The 25,129-nt window shown below is 40.4% G+C and overlaps 1 protein-coding gene across 1 annotated transcript in view; it reads left to right on the top strand.

The window, feature by feature from the left end:
* Positions 1–25,129, top strand: part of MAP3K5 (mitogen-activated protein kinase kinase kinase 5) — a gene marked incomplete at its 5' end in the record, with an annotated part of 52,223 nt that overhangs the window by 5,869 nt on the left and 21,225 nt on the right. Inside the window, 14 exons of the mRNA XM_010005565.1 lie at positions 507–660; positions 2,941–3,048; positions 6,077–6,126; positions 11,278–11,373; positions 12,171–12,252; positions 14,765–14,898; positions 17,982–18,109; positions 18,708–18,844; positions 19,480–19,585; positions 20,534–20,691; positions 21,158–21,335; positions 22,121–22,141; positions 23,237–23,414; positions 23,515–23,683. Of these exons, the coding sequence (XP_010003867.1) occupies positions 507–660; positions 2,941–3,048; positions 6,077–6,126; positions 11,278–11,373; positions 12,171–12,252; positions 14,765–14,898; positions 17,982–18,109; positions 18,708–18,844; positions 19,480–19,585; positions 20,534–20,691; positions 21,158–21,335; positions 22,121–22,141; positions 23,237–23,414; positions 23,515–23,683 (1,699 nt within the window). The remainder of the gene's footprint in view (positions 1–506; positions 661–2,940; positions 3,049–6,076; positions 6,127–11,277; positions 11,374–12,170; positions 12,253–14,764; positions 14,899–17,981; positions 18,110–18,707; positions 18,845–19,479; positions 19,586–20,533; positions 20,692–21,157; positions 21,336–22,120; positions 22,142–23,236; positions 23,415–23,514; positions 23,684–25,129) is intronic.

The following is a 25,129-nucleotide window of genomic DNA, read 5'->3' as shown; positions in this document are numbered from 1 at the left end:
TGCTCAGCAGAGCTCTTGCCACTTTTACAGGATAATCAGTTCCCGGGTGTCATGTTTTAGAGTCTGTGTTAAACAACTGCCAGTGCAGATGCAATGCAGAACAGTGTGGAAAGTTAAAACTAGCAGGCTTTTCACTTCAGTTTTCATTTGAGGTTGGTCACTACTGAAACAAGTTTGATGTGAGCTCAGTTTGGTCCATAGGGAGAAGATTTGGCAATTTCATGAAGTTTTCATGGCTTAGGATAGGAGACAGTGTATTATAGGATCAGGAATATGTGCAGGTAGGAGTGTTCCAGAGCTAGTTCCTATTTTGGGTTACTGATATAGCAGCTCCATTTCCAGTTCTGAATGGGAAGTTGGCATTATTAAAGGCAATCCTAGAGAACCAAAGTCTTACTGGCTGCCTCATAGCAGTGGTGAATGTTTCAGTTGTGATTAAAGGTAGAGACATTATTAATGACAAACTGTGTTAGATTTTCCATCTGTGTGTACTTGAATGATCACAGGTACCTGAAGTCTATTGTGGAGACTATTTTGATACATCAACATTTTAAGAAACTGACTCCAGAACATCATACAGCCAAACAGGAACTTGTGGACTTCTGGATGGACTTCCTTGTTGAAGCCACAAAGACAGATGTGACTGTAGTTCGATTTCCAGTAAGTGGTTATTTTATTGTTGATTGGTTTTTCGCTTTTGTTATTTGATTGTTTGTTGTTTTTTTCCAAATCAATTGTGACATGAAAGAAATGAACACAAAGCACTGCTTGTTTTTTGGCTGCCAGACAATAAATTGCTTTTTCTGAAGAAATTTATTTGGCAAGGAAGACTCTACTGTTGAGCAGCAACAGCTTGAGGCAGTAAAGGGAAAGCAACACACGATGCTGTGGGGAGCCTGGTTCTGCTTTTCCAGAGCGAATGGGTGTAATATTTTGCAGGGAAGCAGAAAATATTTTGCATCCTCTGTTTTCTATACAAGACAAAACCATGTTCCTTTTAGATATTTTTTTAATGATGAATTGGTGTAGTTAGATATTTAAAGTAGCCTCTTACTGAAAAAACTGTCCAAATCAAATTGTTTAGATTTGTATTAATAAAGAGACAAGCTGAAGCTGATGGTTGCAATAGCATGAGCCAGAAGATAAACCCAGTGATCACAGAGTTTGCCCTCTACAGGAAATGGTTCTGGTGCTGCCGGCAGATGTACATGGTTTTTCCTAGTACAAAACCTGTTTGTGCACATTCAGAAGGAACATCAGGCCATTCAACAAGTCAGCAAAAGGAAACGTAACTCTTTTTCCTCCCTTCTCCCAAATTTTTGCAAGTAACTTACTCTAAAGGCAGGTTGGTTGTTTTGTTGTGTTTTTGTGTTGTTTTTTTTCCCCCAGATTTCCTTACTGTGAATTGTTCTCAGAACTTGAACTTAAGGACTTCACTGTCTATCAGTACCAGCTTGGCTGTCAGTTCCTCTCTTAAGTGGTAGCATCAGTGTCATTGCCCTGATTTCAGCCTTTAGAGGGAGAGATGATACAGTATGTAGGTAACCTGCTGTAGGCTAAAGACCCCAATTAGTGAAATGGCCAAAACCCGATTTTAGAGAGAAGTTTCTGGAGATACCAAACAGCACATTTGAAATCCCACTGGTCATCATTAACAGAGTTAAATGCCTAAGTACTTTTCAAATTTGGTCTTGCACTTCTTTAAGTGTGTCTGTGTGCTCATTGACTCTGTAGGAGGTGACATGGCTTAGGTTTGACTTGAAGCTATGGCTCTTTCCAGGACTTTCTGCTGAAGTGTTAGTATATTTTTTTGAACCGATGTAGACCAAATTTTCACAGTCAGTTATTTCCTAAAGCAATTCTTTGAACTAAAAAAAAAAATTCAAATGAGAAGTTCTGTATCTTGGTTATTTTGAAGATGTTTGGTTGGCAGCATTTATGGGAGAGGGAAGGACAGAAGAAAAGAAGTTGTTGTTAACCATCTGTAACTTAGTTCTATTTTATACATGGCTTTCAGCTAAACACAGAGCTGGAAATCTTCCTGTGCATGCTAGAGTGCAAGGGCTTTTTCTTGAATTTAATAACAATGTTTTACATTCTGAAAATGAGAATACCTTCAACTGAGGCAAGATAGATTTGATATTTTTGACATAAAATTTTTACCACTGACGATCTAAAATAAATAAATACTTCTCATACAAAACCACACTTCTTCAAATAGCCAAACTATTGACTTTTTCCGTTAAAGCATGCTGGAAGCTTTAAAGATCTGGAAGCAATTCTGGCAGAACACAACTGAAGTGGCAGAGTGGCTGCCTTCATTTACTAAGGGGTTGCATTAGACTAAACCCCTCTGCATTGCATCCCAGCCTTTTCACTTGGTGGTTCTAGTTTTTGTTTCACCTATTCCAGGAAACTTTCTACAGTCTTTAGCTGTCAGCCCCTTTGAGAAGTCACTTGATCTAGTGGCCACAGTTCAGAGTGGTCTAAAACAAAAGCAGCTTAGTCTAGCTCTGGGTTGATGGGTATTTCTGATTTACCCAAATGCACTTGTGTCAAAAGCTGATAAAGGTATGCCAAGAATCCTGTCCATGGGAGAGAGGGACATTCCTGAATGGCATTGCGAGAGAATGAATTGTGACAAAGATTTCAAAATGGTTGTTAGAGAAATTGTTTGGAAAATTATGGTATGAGCTGCCAACTGACACGTAATGGTTTTATACAAAAAACCTAAATTAACAATGGCTTTCTGTTTTTTCATCTTATGTTGTTGTCAGCCATACTAAATTAGTCCAGTACCTAAATTGTTACCTTTTATTCTGTTTCTTCTCTTCTTCCTGCTATGGTATGACTGCAGAAATAGTTATAACAGATTTTAATACTTAAAGTTCTATATATTTTGTACTAATTCTTTCTTTCTTTCTTTCTTTTTTTTTCAAGGTTTTAATACTAGAACCAACAAAAATCTACCAGCCCTCATATCTGTCCATCAACAGTGAAGCTGAGGAGAAGACTGTCTCTATCTGGCACGTGCTGCCTGATGACAAGGTACACCCTCATGTTCTCTGCAGCCGCAGCTTTTTTCCCAGTCTGACAGTATCCGTGGTGCAGAAGGCATATAACCAGTAAACAGATGCATCTAATGGTGGATTCTGGAAAGGAGAAAAGTGTTTCAGTAACACACAGGAAGATGCTCTGGAAATATCTTGCCATGCATTTTATTTTTTTTAATATGACATTCTAAAATTTTGCTTTAGGTTTGTCCTGTTTCTTCAGTAGATTGTCTCAGTTTTTAAAAAATAACTTGCATCTTCTTTTGGGTAGTTTTAAACCAGTGTATAATATGCAACAAGTCCATTGCTTCAGATTTCATAACTAATTTACAGAACACTGTTACCATACAAATAATGTAGCATAAAATTGCAAGTCAGCTTGGAGTAACACCCATCAGAAGAAGGCAGTGGGCAGTTTGTTAGTTACTTACCCCCTCAGTTGGACAATTATTTGCTGCTGTTGCAAGTTTTGTCAAAGTCAGAAACTTTACAGGGAGAAAAGGGACTAGAAAAGCTTGGAGAAACCAGCTTCCTTGTAACTTAAATATATTCAGTATAGTTGTCCTTGATAAGAGATTTTGTGGAGGAAACAGACGTATTCTCTGTGAAGAGGAAGACTCTTACTTTGATCCTTACTGGGCTGAAAATGGGCATTTTAGTGTCTCGTTAAGAAGCCAAGATCACCTATCCCTACTGCAAGGGCTGGGTTGAAAACTTCTTGAACTACCTAGTTTCAATCTACCATAGGTCTGTCAGAGCTTTGCCAGCTCACACTTCATATTTTGGTTCATTTTGGCTCATAAGGCATGGTTCTAGTTATTTTCCAAAATTCAATCAATGCTCTAAGAATAACAATTGTGAGTTACGAAGTGCATGAACTTCCTTATAAGCACAAAGAAACTGAATTTCTGTTTTGAGTCCAGTGGAGCCTGCAGCTGGAAATTTTGTAATAAATAGGCAAATGACAGTCAATACCAGAATAAATAATGTAGTCTCTTCCTTCTCCTTGGCTTTTTTAGCAATATTTATGCCTTTAATAATACCAAGTTCAACATGAACAAATGCCTATAAAAATCAGCATTATATTTTGTGGAATGCACGTTACCTTTGCCTTGCAGTTCCCTACTTTTAACAGCCCTTTCCACATGGGGTCAGAGGAATGCAGTAGTGCTGCTTGCAAGTTGGAAAGAAGCCTGTGTTTCATGTTGGCTTCTGAATCTGCTGTGAGTTTTGTTTTGGGTGGTTGATGGTTCTTTGCCTAACGAAAGAACAGCTGCCGAATTTGGATAGCATGTCTGGTGTATTTACTCCAGAGTATTCAAAACTTGGCAAGATCATGAGGGACGTAACTTTTACATTATTTCACTGCCTGGGAACTTTGTGTGGTAAATAAAAGAAGCATGCATTTGTGAGAGATTAGTTGCACATAGATGACAAGTAAAACCCACAATACTTAACCTTCTTGTTATGCTTCTTGAGCATTTCTGCCTGTCAGGGTGTATATTTTAACTTATTTAGACTTTGGATTATTCCCAGTAGTGGAATCATGAGCTAAAGTATCAAGAGCTAAAATCCAAAGATAGTTTCCAAGCATGGAAAATTGGAAAGTGGCAGAGTATATGGAGGAAGGAGTAAAAGACAGTGCAGATACACCCTCCTGATTAGCAGTGCGATGGAGCTGGTGATTGTTCTTCTTGCAAGAGAACCAGGCAACCTGAATTGAAGTTTCACAAATACTTTGTATTAGCATCAGTTAGCACCCCCACTTCAACATGCAATCCCACCTTTTCTAAACAGCAGGCTGTTCTCACTGGAGAAACCCGTCCCGCCATGTAGTATTGAGGAGATGTGGGAGGTGTTGCTTTGTACTTTACAATTTCAGTAGCGTGAAGCCTGTGCTTCAAGAAGGATGTTTGCTTGTATTATTGGTATGCTGTGTTATGCATTTTATATTATCATCACAACCTTCAGCGTGATTTGAGCAGGCAGGAAAGAATTACAGAGGAGGAGAATATTTATGTACAAAGCCTTACAAAAAGCTGTTACAGCTGGGAGAATGGCTTCCTCTATCATGCACATTGTGCAGCTGGTTTGGCAGTATGTCTGTTCTGACCTTTGTATATTTCACTATTCATGGTATGTTTTATAAGCTACAATTTTCCTTACTACTTCTTTTGGAATACATTTGGTTATGTTTGTGTTTGACACTATGCTCTTATGCTATGAATTACCTGTCAGCAAGAAATGTTCCCATGCCTTTTGGTTGCTCAGGTCACTAAAATTCCAAATGAAATTAAGCTCTAGAAAGTGAATGTATTGCTCATTGTGGTGGGATCCAAGGTTGCCAGCACTTTGAGGTGGTGCAGTTCTACCTTTTCCTGAAAGGAGAATGTTTTCTTTAGAAGATACAAAAGGGTTCTGTTTCCCACTGTGAGGTTTTATTAGAACGTAAACATAGAGCATTATGACTGCCTACAGAGAGAACTCAGTTCTGCTGAATGTAACAGATTTGCTCCTTCTCTGAGTGCTTCCTCCTCCTTCTCAAGAATTTCCCACTTTGCTCTCCAGTGTCAGACCTCCTGCTTGTGGCTCTCTTGGCCTGGTCTTCCCTCACCCAGGAGCACTGGACATGCAGAGCAGGCTCTTGTTATTCTCAGAGGTGGGATTTTCCCCTCACCCACTTTCCAGAGGGCCACATATGGCCCCAGGTTCAGCATCCAGGCCAGACTTACCTCACAGCCCTTCTGATCTGCTGGTTTGCATGCTTTCTAAAATGATATATTGTGTTTACAGAGTAAAAGGTGAAGAAACAAACCAAGCAAAACTTCTGTCTAGAACTTCTGCTGCTTTGGGTTAGGGATAAAAAAAAACCAAAAAATGCATTGAAAAATAAGTGTTAAAAGGTAACAGGCTGTTGTAATTCCAGTGCTTCTCTTGCCATCTTTTGAATTTCAGCCTAGGAGATGTGCTTACTGGCACTTGGTTCATAACAAGGAATGGTTTATTTATTTGTTTATTTACAGAAGGGTATCCACGAGTGGAACTTCTGTGCTGCTTCTATCAGGGGAGTAAGGTAAGTTGATTCCCTTTCATGTTTCCAAATTAAAAGAGTAGTTGAATGAATATTGTGTTGAGCTCCTGTTATTACCTTGGGAGAATAACAGACACAGAATTGGTGCAGAGTATTGCAAGTACTGGCACAGGTGCCCAGCTCTAAGTGAAGCCCTTGTAGTCTTGTTCTGGTTTCAGAAATGACCACTTGCAAGTTCATTATGTAAGACCTGGCAAACATAGCCCATTGAATTGAAGAACTAGTAATTTTTGAAAGTTGGTAGTCACTTACTTTATGCTAATTCAGATTGAACTAAAGTAACTGTGAGTGTTTCATATCATTTTACCTGAGTTCTGTCACGTCTAGGAGCTGCCAGGTGCACAGAATGTGTAAGCCAGGAAGTAACATGTGGATGCAGAGCAGGAGAATGTGAGGAGCTGACAAGATCAGGATATCCCACAATATCCAAATTTGCTCACCTGTTGTTCGGTTTTTGTCTGTGTGTACATTTGGGTTTGTATTTGTTGTTTCTGTGTCTGTTTATGGGTATGGCAGCAAAACTTCTTTAAAGAACATCTGCAGGGAGAGGAGTCTGTCAACTTGGGTTGTAGCACAGCTGCAAAGTGAAAACTTGAGGTCAACAGAAGAAGGAAAAAACAAAAAAAACCAAACACCCCAGCAACCCCTGACTTCCCAATGATTCTTGTGGAGTAGGTTAACATGGAATAATAAATCACAGAAGCAGGAATGGCATGTGCAAGACTGGCTTGACTGGGTTAGAAGAGAGGTTATACCTTCAAGGCCACCTTTCTTTTCTCCTGCACACTTCCCTCTTTGGGATGGGGCTTGTGAGAGAATGACAATGGAGGAAACTTTGTCACATGTTTGCTTGATTTCAGCAGACTATACACCTCCCATCACATGGAGTCAGAACTTGGAGGCTTTTTGTTTCTAACATCTGATGAGAGGTGTATAGTCTGCAGTTTGCTCTAACCACAGGTCTGTGCCTCAGTTTCTCTATTCGTAAACCCACAGAATAATACAGAGCTGTGTCAGTAGAGGATGTTTTTAGTCTACCAGGGAGAAATGTTTGCTGGATTATGTGCCATATTGTCAGTAGAGAGCAGCCAACTCTGAGCTAGTGGATGTCCTGTGCTAGCCCAGGTTGTATGTAGAGTGCACCCTGTCTGGCAGGGTCCAGCCTTGCAGTTTGTATCTTCTGATATTGAGAAAGTAGTGTTCTGCTTCTCCTGTGACCACTTTGGGTCAGTTCTTCCTCTTAGTATCTTTTTTTTATTTTTTCCCCTAGAATTTGTCAATACTTTGGCATCCTACAACTTTCTACTTTGGTGTTTGCTTTTAGTGTAATTAAAAAAAACAAAGTCCAGAAATCTTACTGTTTTAATAGTATAGCTCTGTTCTAATAATAAGTGTTCCATACCCATAAAACTCTTTCTGTGTCTGCAGAACATTCGTACACAGATGGATGATTCTTTTTCCTTCCAAAAAGTAACTTAAAAAACCCCAATCTATCAATAGACACAGCAATCCTGTGGGATTTTATTTATTTTTGGCAAGAATTGCAATGATACACTTAGTTCAGTCTGGTTTGGTTTTTGGTTACAGTATTTGTGTGCTCCTAAAAAAAGACAAAGTATTTATTTACTGTCCTTTCTTTTTTTCTTTCCATCCCCCTTATTAAACCACACTGTGGTCAGTACTATTTCTGGTGCACCCACCTGGATTTGTTCTTTAAACTGTCAATTGTCATTTAATTTGTCAATTACATTTCCAATCTGTTCCTCTGGACAGATGTCCAAGACAACTTAGAAAACTTAACAGTGAGCCAAGAGTCACTGTGAATTCTTAGAAAACTGTGGCTGCCTCCTTGAGGAGCTGCAGTGGGAAATCTTTATCTTATGCAAGTATAAAACTGAATAAGCCTTTTTTTTTTTTTTTTCTTACTTCTTCCAAATGTATGCAAGTTTCTGATCACTTAATTTTTCAGTGTTTTTCAGGGTTTTTTTCTCCCTGATTATATGAATGCAGGTATTCTTTGGCATGGGATAGCCTTCAGACCCAGACCTGCTTCTAATTTATTTTTGAATCAAGACCGTATTTGGCTCTTTTTAAGCTCCTAGACTTAAAGCAGTCCAGGAAGGGGGGAATTCCAGCTTTAGAACGATCCTCAGCCTTTCAAGGCTAGTAAGAGTCAGCTTGAGAAGTGCAGCCTTAACATACAAGGCAGGTCTTTGTACGCGATCTTGGAGGCTTCTTCAACAAAGACCTCCATAAATATTTACTGTGTTGCATAAGGAGACAGCAGGTCTGAAGAGACAGCGAACAGAAATGGCTGATGGTTTTGGTAAATACTTCAGAAAATGACTGAGTGATCACTTTTTCTGTGTGCTGTATGTCAGCTGATGGTAATTAGCATCTTATTTCCTGAGTTATAATAGAACTCAGCTCTCAAGAATTGCGAAGGGACTGAAAAAGCATAGAGAGAGTTCTCTGAGCAGCAGGGTGCTAAATCACACTCAGTGCAGGCAGTAGAGTCATTTGCTTTGGCTTAGTAAACCAATTGATTAACAGTTTGTGTGCCGATGTAAGTAACTGCTCTTGTCATATGCCTCCTTGACCTCCTAAACACAAATGTTTATTATTGAATTGGGCCAAAAAGCACCGTCAGCCTTAAAGGCTTCATCAGAGCTTTCGGAACACGGCTGCTCCTCTAAGGTGCTTTGCAGCTTAGGATACCCAGAAAAGTCCTTTGTGTTCTGCAGAACTGATGTCAGATGAGCAAGAAGGGTACCCAATTTATTCTTCCAATTTTTAAAAATAAAAAATAAAGTAGCAGGCTGAAGTTGCTAGACTACAATTTGGCTTTTTCTCAGTGTTTGGGAGAAGACCTGGATCATGAAATGAGTGCAGTTTTGCAGTTCCTGTGGGAGGGTGCCCCAGAGGTCCCGCTGGTGAATCTACGGTTAGAAATGGTGAAAAAGTTGGGATTCAGGTTTGCATCCAGTTTTCTTTATAGCTTGAGAATTGATAAGGATCTTCATCCTCCATCCCGAGTTCTCAAAGCTTGGAATCTCTTCAGACTACATCATTAGGAGAGTAGGAGCTGTCTATACTGCTATGCTTCTAGCAAACAGACACAAGTTCCATGGAGCTGCTTTTCCGTGGTTGCTGCCAGTGCTCTACTGTTTTATCTGCTGCTTCATCTGAAAGTACTAGCAAGCAGTAGTTACAGCATTTGCAGTGTTTCTCGCTGACCAAGGGGAGTTGTGGATGCACACGAGCTGGGCACAAGGCCACACTGCATCATGCTTCCCCTTTGTCTTTGAAGTTTTGCAAATTCAGCCCCAATTCTGCTGTGGTGGAAGTCAGTGGGTACTGTGTGTGCTGGGAATGTCAGGATAAGGCATTTCTTCAACACAAGTCTCTTTAACTGGGTATTTTTTAGTCTTCCTTTTTTCACAACTTCTTTTTTTTCAGGGAGGAAAGCAACATATAAGCACTGTAAATGATCACTTAAAGGCCTTAAATATTTATGGACTTGCCTGCCCTCTGTGTACACTCCACATTCTTACCCTTTTATTCATTGCTGTGTTAGTCAGTGGGGTCAGTACATATCAGGTTTAAGCTGGCAGTTTAATCAGTAAGATATTTGAACTCAGCTGGAACTTGAAATGAATGAGTAATTCTTTTAGTATCAGTTACTCCATATCTGGAGAGTGTAACTATATTCTTGAAAAACTTGAATTAAAAGTTAGTTTCTAAACTGGGGACAGTGACTGTCTTCCCAGATGTGGTTATTACTTAGCACTTAGGAATTTTTCCTAATGTAAAAATAAATGAGTTACCATACCCAAAGACTAATATTCTTAAAATTAAGCTTGCTGTTCTCATAAGTAGCTTTATGAAAGGCAGGCCCTTCAGCCTGTCTAAAGAGCCATTTTTTTTCCTAAAGTTACAGGGCTTTGCCAAAGAGGAATCATAAAAGGAAGCAAGGATCAGACTACAGTAGACACCTAGTAAAGGTTGAAAATTATTTCCTGGTATTTAAAGAAAAACTGGTGTTAATACAATCATTAATCCTTTGGCACAACATAGAATACTATTCTACTTTCTTGCACTGTAAATTAATGAAAAACGTGGCTTTCTTGATCAGTCTCAAATAGATTGATTTCACAAGGACTGTGAATTTTGTCCGGTATCCTAGGAATGTTAATAAGGACACTCAATTTGTCTTAGTTTATCAAGTACTACATTATATTATATAGTAAGCTCTCTAGCCATCTTTTTTTCCCCCTTCTAATATAGTGACAGTCAATTGCACTGCATCAGTTTGACACCTGGCACTCAGATGTGACAAAGTTACAGGAAGGACTATTTTAAATAATGCTTAATATTTTCTATAAGGAACACAGTAATGAAATGCATATAGAACAATTCTGGTGAATGAGTATCTTTGCAAGAGCTGCAGCCTGCTTGGGGTAGAAAACTGACCAGAATTTGCACGTTGTCTTCTTTTCTGTTGAGACATCTGTGTGTCTGAAAGGAAATGGTCTGTGTGTTTCTTCATTGTCTTTGTTCTCCTGTTATAGCAGATAAAACTAAAGCTGAAGAAAAGCATGAGTGGTCATGGGTGGTAAAGCAATTCACCTCATTTTTTGGTTAATTTTAAATATTTTTCAAAAATACTATCAATATACTAGTTCACAAGGAACCTATCAGAATTTTTTGTGTTCAGGATTGAGCTGTGACCAACCTCAAAAGTGGGAAGAAATAATGATTTTCGTTCCAAGCCCAGCTTCCTAATGTAACCCTGAGTGTTTCATCCTGGCTGCAGGAGTGGAAATCAAGGGCCTTACCTACATGTACTGAAGACAAAAATGACTCAGGTCAATGGAAATAATCCTGTTAACCTCTGTTCCTGCTCTTCCTTGGGCACTGTGTGGACTAGGGGCCCAGCTGAAAGAAGCAACCAGCAGAGTGGGAGCTTTAAAGGGTAGAGAAGTGTAGCTTTACAGTGAGCAAAAGCTATGTCAGCTGAGGTTGATTCTGCTGCTTTCCAGTACGAAATGGGTGGCTCTGCATGGTTTGGCAGGGCTGGTGGTTGTCTCAGAGCATCCCCCGATAACATGCTCTGCTTGGCTGCTCTTTCAGCATTTCCAAGTTTGAAGAGCGGTGCTGTTTCCTCTACGTGCTGCATAACTCGGACGACTTTCAGATCTATTTCTGCACAGAACTTCATTGCAGAAGGTGTGTCACTGCTGTTATTTCAGAAAAAAGCCAACAGCCTGTGGTGGGGTGGATGGTGTCTGCATGCACAACAGGGACTGGCTGTTCAGAACTATGGTGGAAGTTGATCTGAGCATCCTCAGTGATCACCACCTTTCACACCAAAGCTTAATGTTGCAGTACCCTGGAGATGTATGAGGTTGGAAAGGTCAAAGTGCAAGCTCAGACAAACATTAGAAACAAATATGATTGCCAATTTTATTATCTTTTTTGTGGGATTATTTTTGTAATACTAATCCTATTAAGACTTACTGCAAGTGTTTGTTGAACCCCAGTCCAACAAGGCATCCCAAAATTAAAAGGGACCTTCTGAAGTGGGAACATTTGGGGTTACAACAAAGTCTGGTCAAGATTCCTCTTTTACTGTAACTAAAATTTTATTTGCAATTACAAAGAAGCATGCTTGATTTCCCTTATATTAGAATCATGTTTACATAAGTAAGATTGTAGCAGTATCCCTACCAAAAACTTGGCAAGGGGTGTCTCAGATTCTCAAAGTTGTATTTCTACTCCATGAGTTTGAGGACTGTAGTCTTGAATTGATCCAGAAGGCATTCCAAGAGGAAATTCCATGTATTTTTGTGCTAAAAAAGCCTGCAACTTTGCAAAAATCACAGCAGCATTCTGTATTACTGACTGTGGCCACATCCTGACCTAATCTCTACTTCGGTTAATTCATTATCTCAGAGGGAAGTGTTCTCTTTGTCCCCATATTGTCTCACCTGTATTTGCTTTTCTTTTCATCTCCTTTTTAACAGGTTTTTTGACATGGTCAACAGTATCACTGAAGAAATAGGGAAGACAGCAGAGGAAGGGGAATGTGACGGAGATTCTCTAGAGGTATTTTTACTTCCCCACCCAACATACAAAGGGTTTTGGGGTTCTCATGCAGCATTTCACTGAAGGGAGTAAGGTATCAGTTTTCTTTCTGGAAGAAGTTTAACAAGTTACTGTTTGCAAAATTTTCTCTTCTACTGTTTATAAATTAATGATTCTTTTAAATGGTCCTCATGTAGTTTTAATAGCCAGCATAGCTAAATCTCTCAGTTAGTAAACTTGCTTGAAAGGGTACTCAACTTGGAAATTCTTCAGCTGTGCTTATTACAGAGTGACTCTTGTAACAGCTACTTCAGAGCATAAGTTATAGCCATGCAGCATTAGCATCTGTTTTAAAGACTTTAAATTTTAAAGACTGTTTGTTGTCTGATCCGTGCACCACTGGAATAGTGCACACTGACGTCGTTGTCAGTCATCTGCACAACAAATAAAGGCTATAACTGTGGCAGGGGAGAGTTTGTCTTTGCCAGCTCCTGTCTGTAGGTGAGCACAGCCACGGACAGCAAACTGCAACCCGATGCTGCTGCTGAGAGTCTGTCTATACCCCTCACCCACCAGCTCTCTCCCCCTGGACCTTGGGGTGCCCTGTTGCTGCTGCCATCCCCTAGCTGAGGTACCTGAGGTGCAGCATGCCTGGGTGTGCCACTGCACCCTGCATTCCCACCTTGGCTTCTGCACATACACAGAGCTGAAAAGGGAGTGCAGAGCCAGCAATGCGATACTTGGGGCATTTAGGCTTTTTTTAGGTGGCAGGGAACACAGAATCACAGAGTGGTAGGGGTTGGAAGGAACCTCTGGAGATCACAGAATGGTAGGGGTTGGAAGGGACCTGGAAAAGATCATCTAACCCAACCCCCTTGCTAGAGGCGCTTACACTGAGACATATCCAAGTGGATTTGGAATGTCTGCAGGGATGAAGACTCCACAGCCTCCCTGGGCAGATTTTTCCAGTGTTTTGTTACCCTCAAAGTAAAGAAGGATTTTCTTGTGTTTGGGTTAAACCTCCTATGTACCATTCTGTGTCCATTATCCTGTCCCTGGACACCCCTGAGCAGAGTCTGGCCCATCCTCCTGACACCCCCTGTAGATATGGATCAGCACTGATCAGATTCCCCCTCAGCCTCCTTGTCTCTCAGCTGAACAGCCCCAGCCCTCCCAGCCTTTCCTCACAGGCAGATGCTCCAGCCCTTTCAGCATCTCAGTGCCCTGGGCTGGACTCTCTCCAGTAGCTCCTTGTCCTTCTTGAACGGGGGAGCCCAGACCTGTCCCCAGAGCTCCAGGTAAGGCCTCACCAGGGAGAACCTCCCTGACCTGCTGGACACACTCTTCTTGATGCACTGGCCTCTTGGGGCACGTGGGAACAGGATATGATACCTAAGCCCATGTCCTATCACATGAAAACCTTGTGTCCTGAAGCTCTAGTGACATCCAGAACTGAGAGAGTCAGTGCTAGGTAATGAGTACAGCCCTTTGTCCCAGTTCTGGTGCTAGCATTCTGCAGTACATCTGAAATAGGAGATGGGGCAAACAAACCAATCAAGTGACTTGTGGTTTCCTTATAATGCCCTATAATGAGAACCTTAGGGTGCCTAATTTCTTTATTTTAGCAAAAAGAAAAGCAGTGGGTGAGTTGATTACAGTGGATAAGTATTTTTACAGGGAAAATGACTGTGCTAATGGTCTCTTTTAATCTATTGAAGAAAAACAAAATTAAATACAAGGACACCAAAGAATTTTGAATTAAGAGGCATGACTTCACCATGAGTAATTAATTGTTGAAACAAAGTAGTAAAATAAATAGTGGATTCTTTCTTTATTCAAAGATCAATCTTTATTTAGAAGAAAAGAAGAAATACCTAGGCATGAGCTACTGGGCTTACCATGAGAGTGAGGGTGTGAAATCACATGTCTGTGTTACACAAGAGGCCAGGTCAGATAATCTGCCTGCTGACTGTTTCTTGACTGGCCTTTTAAACTCTTGAAATTCAAATTCAGCCGAAACCAGGCTCCATCACACAGTCCTGACTCACCTCCAGGGCACGCTCTGCTGGCTGACCTCGCACTGGCAAAGCTGAGGTGGTGCTGTTTTTGGAAGGTGTGGTCAGGTCAGGAGAGCATCTGTAGCACATGAACATACCTAGCATACATATCCCGCCTTGCTCTGATGTCTCCGGCTGGTGCAGAGGGCCCTCTGTCGTCTTCTCGTTATCACAGCGCCTGCCAGCAGAACTGCAAATGCTGTTGAATAAGACAATTATCACTTGTATGGAACAGATAAAAGCTCCCTGTGCTGTTCACCCCTTCTGCCCTGGGAGCCAGTGCTTCTTGCACAGTCAGGGGAAAAATGCAGGCATGTCTGCATGGAATCACTGTTGTCTTCTTGAAGGGCTTTTCTTTCCTTCTCCATAGTCTGCAGAAAGCAACTCACATCCTAGATGCCTCAATTATGAGCAGGGCGTCAGATGGAATAAATCCCCTTATCCCGCTCTTTAATGTCACCTTGTTTGCTTTGCAGTATGATTATGAATATGATGAGAACGGCGAGCGAGTCGTCCTGGGGAAAGGCACCTATGGCATCGTGTATGCAGGGCGAGACCTGAGCAACCAAGTCAGGATTGCTATCAAAGAAATTCCCGAGAGAGACAGCAGGTATAGTACCTGGGGTTGATTCCAAGTCTTGTGCCTTCTGTAGCTTCATCTCTAACGTGGCCAGGCAGCCTGCTAATCAGGGGGTACCTCTTCTGCAAAGCTGCCAGTAGCTGACCTCTCTGTGGTATGTAAAGGTGTTTCCTCTCTGTGGTATGTAAAGGTGTTTCCTCTCTGTGGCTAGCTGCAGGGGAGATGTTGGTCACAGCTGAGAATACATGTTTGCTGGTTTTGGTACTAGTAGTTCATAATCCTTTCTCTTTCCAACAGAAATGTTGCTAAACTGCAGAACACCTAATGATAAGCCCTGTCTATCTAGACATGCTCAGGCATATCCTTAGAAAAGAGGCATTGAAACTCATTATTTGTGGAGTCCTTTAAAATTCTGGGCCTGAATTGCTACTAAAGACATTTTCTTTTCCTGTTTATGCGTCATTTATTATGAAGTCCCTTAACATTAGAGTAAGTCATGTAGGCTGATCTTTTTGACCATGATTTTCTAATGCTCCTTTTCCACAAATGGTGGTTTTACCCCCTGGGACATGGATTGTAGATGGAAGTGAGAACAGCAGCCACTCTGGTGGGTTAGAATAGCTTCTGGAATTTACTGTTTTGAATACTAGCACCCTCTTTAAGATGAGTGCTATGTAGGATGAGTAAAACCAACTTCCTTCCTGATTATTGTTTTGTAGATTGAGCACTGCACAAACAAGGACGTAGTTATTTCCTCCTGCAGAGGAAATGCAATGAGGCAAAAGATGGGAAATCCTGATGAAGGACTATCTTTCTTCTCCTATACACATTTTATAAGTATTGTCGATGGAAAAAGTTTCAGGTTCAATGTGCAAAGCATACTGGAAAAGAGGTTATTAGGAAGCTGTTAGTCTTTCATCTGGACTTTCAAAAATACAGGCTTCCAGGACAAATTTTGACTATTACTCCTAACAGCAAACTGAGAAAAACATATAATTTCTGATCAAGTATAATCTGATCTTTTAGCACTTTGAAAGAAATCTATAGAAAGAAAAGGAGTAATCTCTGAAGTTCATTGTTAACATTTCAAAGAAAAAATTATAATCTTTTGGATTTGTAACAAATAAACTTGATAGAGCGTGGCCAGAAATACAGTAGTTTCTGTGCAAAAAGCAGCGAGTCTTCAATACTGCTGGATGTTAAATATAAGCTGCTGAATAGTCTACTTAGTTGTCAGGGAGCATTAGCCTATGGAGACACATTCTGAAGGAAAAGGAATAATTCCTGCAGTGATGTTGCCCTCAAATGCATTTGCAGGACTACAGAAGAGTAACAGTGGCCACATCCACTTCACAAGTTACAGTAAAATCATGTTAGGTAGATGAGATCTAGCTTTCTAAGATTTAGAGTTTTGCTTTCTTTCTACCATTTAAAGTCCTCTAATTAAATTCTAAAATAATAATTGCTTCATCCCACTGGAAAAAAAAATGATGGCTTAATTTTGTTTGCTAAATTATTTTAGTTGCTTGAGACTCAATTAACTGTGCAGTTTAAAACTGCATGGAAAAGAATTATAATGGTTTTGCAGTTGCTGCTCTGAATGTTAATAGATCTCAGGAATATAATCTCTGATTTTGCATTTCCAAATGATTAACAGTGTAGACAGAATCTCTGTAGGCCTCTGAGGGAGACGCAAGCCAAAATTCAAATTGGTTTTAGTGAATAGACTTGGAGATGCATAATCACACTTCTCGTTAACCAAATACTTGCCTTGTTTTCTGTAGCAGTTGTTTCCAGAGGGATTTTCAGATCCTCACTTTTTTTTTTTCCCCCCTCCACTTCTTTAAGAGTTCAGCCTCCACTTGTAGCTTGATTCTGTTTGGGTGAGCTGGTAACTACCTGTCCCCAAAGGGCATGGAGCTCACATGCACTTTTTCCCTAGCAGCTTCAGTGGCATTTGTGCTGTGATTGCCTTCCTGGCACTGGCTGGGTCCAGGGAGAGGAAACTGCTGGACTGGAGGCAGCAGGAAGATACCCTTCCTTCCCCCCACCCCAAAGAAATACATTAATTACAATTTTTCTGCCAGTTCATTAGTAGATGAGAATACGCCAGCATTAGTGTGAAGTCTGTGCTGATAGCAACCTGCTGAAGGTGGAGGTGGCAGTGAAACTGCTCCTCTGGTGACAAGGAGCTGCGCTGTTGGATTTGCAGTTGTATTTAGCCCTCCCTCAGTATAAACATCTGCACATGTCTTCCACTTGCTCAGGACTCTGCAGCTTTTTCTCACATCTGTTCTGCCAGAAGGAGGTCTGTATCCATCATCTCTCTCAGCTGCCCTGTAAGTCTGGGCTGCAGATGGTAGTGCTTTAGTTAAAACAGCCACCAGACTCCCAGCACATTGTCCACCTTTGGCCAGACAGCATCTGGGATCTGGCAGCTGACCTGCTTCCAACTCACCCATGGTTGGAAGAAAAGCGTTAGGGCTGGCCCAGGGAGCACATCAGCTGCTGGGGTCTAGTTGTGTTCCACCCTGGAGCAGGATCTGGATCTCGACAAAAAGACTGCCGAAAAGCTTAATTCTCTGGAAAATATTTTACAGTGGACAGGATTACATTTGATGGAATTGTTTTTGTCATTTTTCCTGAACATCTTCCCGTGAAATGATTCCTTCTTTTCCTACTCTGGTAGCTGCCACTTTTGCTTTCAGCTACTCCTACTTTAATTAATTAAAATTTAAACGGTGGTTTGTTTTCATTAGTTAGGTGATTTTAATGGTACACTAACTTTATTATTTACTAGTTCACTTTGGCATTAGGCTGAATCAAACCCCTTTCCCAGCTATGCAGTCGCTTTGAGTTAGGTTGGAGAGTTTGTTTTCCACAAACTTTGTTTTGGTCAGTCTATCAATGTACATTTATAAAGCTGTGTGTGTGTATACATAGTATTACATATATTTGATATTTATTTTGCTTAAGTATAGTCTCACAGACTGCTTTGGGTTGGAAGGGACGCTAAAGATTATCTAGTTTTAACCCCCCTGCTGTGGCCACAGTCAACAGGAGACTTTCTTCCCAAAGGTCAATATTGAATAAACTGCTTCTTTTATTTGCAGGTACTCCCAGCCTCTGCATGAAGAAATAGCTTTGCATAAGCATCTCAAACATAAGAACATTGTCCAGTATTTAGGTTCTCTGAGTGAGAATGGCTTCATTAAGATATTCATGGAACAGGTGCCAGGGGGTAAGTTGTGGGGGAGACTGGTTTGGCAATTGGTGGGTTTGTTTTTTAAACATTTTAAATGCATAAGAACCGACAGCACTGCAGCAAGGTATCTTTCATGCAAATGTAATATTCTTTAATGTCTCTCCCCTAAACTAATGTGGAAAGCAGTGTCTTCCAAGTGCTTGAGTCCTCTCATTCAGTATTTAGACAGGATGTGCTCCAGGTAGAGCCCAGCTCGGTGCTATGGCAGGCGAGCTCCTTGTACCTACAGGTCAGAGATGATCTGGGGCCATCCTGCTAGAAAGCAGGCCCTAGCAGGTTGGCCAAGTGGGTTCTGATCTGCCTGCTTGAGGAAGCCTATGCTTTTGTGCTGCAGCTGAGGGCAGTGGACATACTGAGACTCTCTTCTGAGTTACTCAAGGCTGTTGATGATGCAAGTAACCTGGAGAGGCCTGTGGTTATAGAAGAGGTGGCTACACTTGGTATAGGGTTGATGTTTAGTGTTGGTTTGTGGGGTTTTTTTGTTGTTGTTTGTGTTGTGGTTTTTTTCCTTCAGAGAAGAAGGCAGAATTTAATTTGATTTTTACTCTCACTTGTTTGCTCTCCAAAATTACAGGCAGCCTTTCTGCTCTTCTACGATCAAAATGGGGACCATTAAAAAATAATGAGCAGACCATTGGCTTTTATACCAAGCAGATTCTTGAAGGATTAAAATACCTCCATGATAATCAAATAGTGCATCGAGATATAAAGGTAAGAATTTGCAGGGAATTTACCTGGTAGTGTTGTGTAGCTGCACAACCATTTATTTGTCCTCTCATTAAAAAAAAGTATTTTCTGAAAGTTCTTCACTGTCACATTTCTTCTCTGCTGTTCTAACTGTGAGTTAGGTGAGTGAACCAATTTTGATTTGAATCTGCACCAGCAAAATATGTGGGGTGGTGTTTTTGTTTTAGAAGAACCGACATTTAGCAACTTAAGATGAGATAAAGTAGGTATTTTTAATTTATATTTTTGATGATCAAACATTCATAAAAGCTTACTAGAAGTGAAGAAGATTGTGGATGGTATATTTTCAGGTCCTTTTCCAAGGAGGTTGCAAGTGAAGAAACTGCTTTTCAAAAAAACCCCAAAACTCAACAAAACAAAAAAGCCTTTTTCACTCTCTTAGTATTCTTTAAGTTAATTCCTGTAGGGAGGGAGGCTCACTTTGAGATGAGGTTTCTGATAATAGGGTTACATAAGGAAGGAAGGCTATTGATTCCTCTCTCACTTGCCCTCTTAAGAGACTTAGGAGAGGTACTTGTTACTAAGGAGCGCATTGTAGAAACAGGCTGATGGAAGAGTCAGTGGAGAAAAATAACTGCTCTGAATGTTCTGTTCCTCAGGGTGATAACGTGCTTATCAACACATACAGTGGAGTGTTAAAGATTTCAGACTTTGGAACTTCCAAGAGACTTGCAGGAATCAACCCCTGTACTGAAACTTTCACTGGTATGTTGCCATAGGAGACTCCTTCCTCACTTGAACTGTGCCTGTAGGGTCAGAACCTACAGCTGCTGAACTTTCATTGACTTCAATATAAATGGTTGCTGCAAGAATAACTTTTTGAATACTTAAATCTTAAGATACATACTGTGCTTGCATGTGCTGCTTAGAGAGAATGCTGTTTTGGACATTCCACTTCAGATGTGAAAGTCCTCTACAACAGAAAAGCTGTGTCTTCCCCACCTTGCACCCACACCTGTCCCTTCTGTGCACGTGGCTTTTTCATCTTGCTGAGCAAATGCTCACTTTTGTCATTTGTTCATGACTGGCTTGGATGTCCTGGCTTCATCTCCAGAGTTGCTTTTTTCTACAGAGCCTGTAATTAACTTGTCTTCATTCTGCTTGATAATTTGATTTGTATGTTAAGTCATGTAGTGGCACTGCATTAAATAATTAGGCAAAATGAGAAGTGACTGTTATTTTAATTCCATCATATGATTTTCTATTTCTGCTCTAAATGGAACAGAATGCAAAATGATGTGTGAGGTTGATTCCTTTACTTCAGAAAAAGTGTTCATATCACCTGCTGGTTTAGGTTCAGATTTTGATTTCCTTTTCCTCTTTGGATGCAATTCAGTGATCTGCCTTATGTTAATCTTAATCTATAATTCAGTGAATAAAAACTGTCTGATCCAAAGCTCATTGAAACTTTTTAATGACATTGACTTTGAAAAGTGATATAGTCAGATACTTTTAGCACAAGTAAATTTTTTAATAGTATTCTGAGATTTATATAGACTGGCTATGTAATTTTTTTGAATTTTTAATAATAGAGTATTTTTTAACTCTCCCAATATTGTTCATTCTTTGGCGATTATGTTCCTCTTGTCCTTTAACTATCTATTTGCATAATTAGTGCACCTAAGTAAAAAAAATGAGTATGTTTTAAACCAGGTACCCTTCAGTACATGGCACCAGAAATCATAGACAAAGGGCCACGTGGCTATGGGAAGGCTGCGGACATCTGGTCTTTGGGATGCACAATCATTGAGATGGCAACTGGGAAGCCCCCTTTTTATGAGCTGGGAGAACCACAAGCAGCTATGTTTAAGGTAAGATATCTTCCTTGTACAACTCAGACCATTATTTGTAAACAGGAAATCTTATGGCTTTTTGGAGGAGCTAGGATTGGAGCCTGCAGGAGAAGGAGATAAAGGAAATGCTTGGTTAGTGAGGGTGTTGAGAAGCAGAAGCTGATTCACCTGAGTGGGAGTGCTGTGTCGTTTTCAGAGTAGTGAAGCAATAGCAGATACTCAGCAGCCTGGATGTTTAAAAAAACAAACAATAAAGCAGTTTTCTGCTTCATGAGAGCCTCTACTTAGAATTGTGGGGTGTTTATGTAATTGTTTCTGCAATTTGTCATGGTTTTTTAACAGAATTAATAAACTAGTTACAGAAAGATAACATCAAAATTTGCCAACAATATGCCACTTATGATATCCTAGCACGTTTGGGATGCTGCTTCGTGTTTGGGAAAAGAGCGTGTAGGCCATTGTCTCTCCCTTTTATTTGTCTCAGGTGGGGATGTTTAAAATACACCCAGAAATCCCTGACTCCATGTCTGCAGAGGCGAAGGCATTCATCCTGCGCTGCTTTGAGCCGGATCCCGATAGACGAGCCTGTGCTCCTGAGCTGCTTGTGGACGAGTTCTTGAAGGTCTCGAGCAAAAAAAGAAAGTCACCATCAAAGCTCTCAGGTGAGCACTTCTAAACTCAGTCTGGAACTCTTCTCTGTTGATGTTAGTGTTGCCTGAAACTGCTGGTTCAGTCTTCAAGGTGAACAGGGCAGATCTCCATCCCAGATGAGCAGTCAGTTGTGACCCTCTGCAGAAACACTGCTGTGGCAGGATTCTGTTACCATGCTGTCACAGGGGTGATGTATAGAAAACATTTCTGATAAGATTTCTGAAAGTCTGTTTATGGTTTTGTGCAGCTTTTGTGTTTGTGGATTTTGCATTTTTTTAAATGTGCAAATGTTTTCATTGTAAGAACGTTTGCATGGAGTATGTTTTCTGTCAAGTTAGAACATGCTATTGAGCCTCAGGGAAGTTCTGTACGTGAGCAAAGGATCTTTGTCCCATAGCAAACGTGCATAAGCTGCATTATTTTTGTTTCATGTACTCGTCTTCTTTGGTGTTCTAAGTTACGGAAAGTAACTGAGGAGTTGTGAGACTACAAATGACATATTCTATGTGTATGCATATAGACATTTGAAAACGTCTTTTAGCATGATACCTACAAGAAATAAAAATACCAGGTAAAAGGGGATGAGCAACATTGGACATTTGAGCATACATTCCATCCCCCTCCCCCTGGCTAAAATTAACTCGAAATCACAATAAATTACACTTCTAGAGATTGCAGTCAGGAGAGTACAGATAGTCCATACAAATAGGAAGAGAGTTATCCTTCAGACTGTGCTTGTTTTCTCAGTTAATTTCAGCACATTTCACTTTGTTTTTTCTTTGCTTGTCTCCCACAGTCCTTTCAGCGAACACAAATGGTGAGTTTCAACATAACTTCTCTATCAAAACATGACTGTGCAGATAATGTGGTTATCACTCACCCTGGTGTGATGTGTCACACTAAAATGCTGCAAAGAGAAACGGACACCATTGTGAAAATAAGTGACCTTTCTCTGTTAGGAACCTCTAATTCATTGTGGAAATTTCAACTGCTATTTGTAATCCCACCTGACTATGGCTTAATTGTCTAGGCAAGTGGGTCGTACAGGCTTGAAGAGCTGCATTGTTGTTTTAGGGTCATTTAGTGGAAATCTGAACAGGAACCCAAATCCCTCTTTTATGGTAGCAATAGGGCCAAGGTTTGTGGAGAAAGAGAACTGATTTTTGTTAGGCTAAATCTGTCATTGAAAAAAGTGACATGTATTTGAGACACTGTCAGGCCTGGGTACAGGGTAGTCATCTCTGAGGAGATGAACTGAGGAGAGCAAGGGGGGCATGAACCAAACAAACACATGATTACATTCATGCTGAATTGCTATCAAAGGACGATTTGAAATGTGCACACCTGAGATGTGTGTGAATAGTTCATTGCAGCAGTAATGGGTGCTGTGGATTTAAAAATGGAAGTTATGACTTAACATGCACATTTATTATTAATCAAAGACTACGAACTAATTGAACTTGTACAAAACAATTTGATAAAGAAGTCTATCTTATGTGTTATAGTATACATGTACCTACATGTATTGTATACATAAAGATACATATTTATGTACACACATAAAATGAATATCTTGGAAGGTGCTTGAATGACCCTGTAGGAGCATTGTGCTAGTGCTGGGAGCGTGTCCTGGTGGTGTGAGATGCCCATTCGCTCCAGTGGTGACATAAGGGAACTTGCAAACAGCCCAGCTTTTCCAAGTCTCAAGAAGCTTTTGAATAAAAACATAACTCAAAGATAACTCTATTCCAGGAGGATAAGCTTTAGGAGTTCCTTGTCAGTTTCGTTTTAGTATTTTGTATTGGCGTGGAGGAAGACTGAGTCTTTGTTTCCTCTTAGCGAATAAACTTTTCACTTCAGAACTGTGGTGGCACTATTAAATTCTAATTTTTTAATATCCTTATACAAACAGAGTATCTTCGGAGTATTTCCTTACCTGTCCCTGTTCTGGTGGAAGATACAAGTAGCAGCAGTGAATATGGTTCTGTCTCTCCTGATACAGAATTAAAAATTGATCCATTCTCTTTCAAAACAAGAGCCAAATCCTGTGGAGACAAAGATGGGAAGGGAATCCGATCCCTTTTTCTAAGGTAAAGAGCTCTCTGGCATTTATGTCACGCAGTTGGTTAGGAATGTGGACATTGGGGTGTTTTTTGTAAAGTTTCTTTTCACTGAGTGTTTTTCATTCAGCATCCCGGATGAAAATTTTGAGGATCACAGTGCACCTCCCTCACCTGAAGAGAAAGATTCTGGATTTTTCATGTTGAAGAAGGACAGTGAAAGGAGAGCCACTCTTCACAGGATATTAACTGAGGACCAAGAGAAGGTGGTGAGGAACTTGATGGAAGCATTGGCTCAGGTAAGGCAGCAAAAATTTTGTGCAATTTGAAGACTTATCTGCAATTACCTGAAACTTCTGAAATTACACATAGTAAAGCAATTTAAAAATAAAGCTTGATTACATTAGAAAGCATAGACAGTGTAAGCTTTCATGGTTTATTGTTTTATTTGGGCTATTAAAAATAGTCTTTAAAATTGTTTATGCTGCATTAAATATGCCTTTTGGTTATTTGTCAATGCTGTATGTATACCTGGGTATTAGGGTTGGCCAGACAAGAAGTACATATTTTCATGATAATATGTTTAGTTGGGTTTTTTTTTTTCAAATGGGATTAACTGAGGCTGTCAGGTCAACTTGTGTGACATAGAACATCCCCAGGAGGTGGTTACTTGGCTGCCTTTTCAGAGTTCTGTCTTCTGGCTGACTGTTGGATGAAGGGAGGTTCAGGTCTTCTGTCCTGCTCTGGCCTGATGTCAGGTTATGGTAGAAAAAACAGGACTGCCTAGTCCAGCATTGCCCTCCAGTGAAGAGCCATAAAAAGGGGAAAAGGGGGTTGAGGAGAAGATATATTGCAGCTATTCCTCAGAGCAGCTGGGAGCACATATGGAGGGGAAGGAAAATGGAGTAACAGTGGGAGCTGCAGCAAATAACACAGTCATTGCAGAGTGACCTTTTGGCACTCCTTTGTGGGGATGATTCAGTATGTTGTGTCAGTTCATGGTGACACTGAATAAATTACCTCATGACCATGCTACTAAATGTTGCAACACCATAACTGGATGACATGATTTTTTGTTCATGTTTGTAATGTGTGTCTTAGTACTTAATTGACTCACTTTGTACTCAAGGTTAATGTTCCTGCTCTAAAACATGTTTATAAAATGTGACAACTCATCCTCTAAAGATAGTACTGTTTAGAAACTGATGCAAGCCAATCTGCTTCTTGTGCCTAACCTGAAGAGTTCTATGATTCTATGATTCAAACTACAGTGCTGCAGAAGGCACATTTCAGAACAGTCATTGAGGTACTGTATCCTCTGGGTCAGCAGGGAATAAACTCCAAGTAAAGTTGGCAAGAATGATTCTGTGATTTCCTCTGTGAAATATTTCAACAAGGTCTTTAAAGACTCAACCAAACATTCCCAAAGCAAATTAAGCAGATGACATTATCCTTCCCTCTTGACTTCATGCCCTGAAACATCGAATGGAGACATTTCCAGGGTCAGATTCCCAGCTTCAGTGGAGTTACAGTGCCTGAAAATCAGTGCTTGTCAGCAGAATAAGAATAAACAACACCCTCTCTAGGAGGGACTCAATATTCTGGTTTGAGAACACCATTTTACAGACACTTGCTATCTGTAACAGGAGTAAAGCAATTTGGCCTGCCCATCTGCAAACTTTGTCCAACATAATTCACATGTAAGAGTCTCTTTCTTCCTAATGCCTTTGTCTGATTATACTGGC

Source organism: Chaetura pelagica, unplaced genomic scaffold, assembly GCF_000747805.2.
Source record: "Chaetura pelagica isolate M959 unplaced genomic scaffold, ChaPel_1.0 scaffold589, whole genome shotgun sequence".
Lineage (NCBI taxonomy): Eukaryota > Metazoa > Chordata > Aves > Apodiformes > Apodidae > Chaetura > Chaetura pelagica.
Note: the sequence above shows the minus strand (reverse complement) of the source record. Positions and strands in the feature narration are given on the sequence as shown.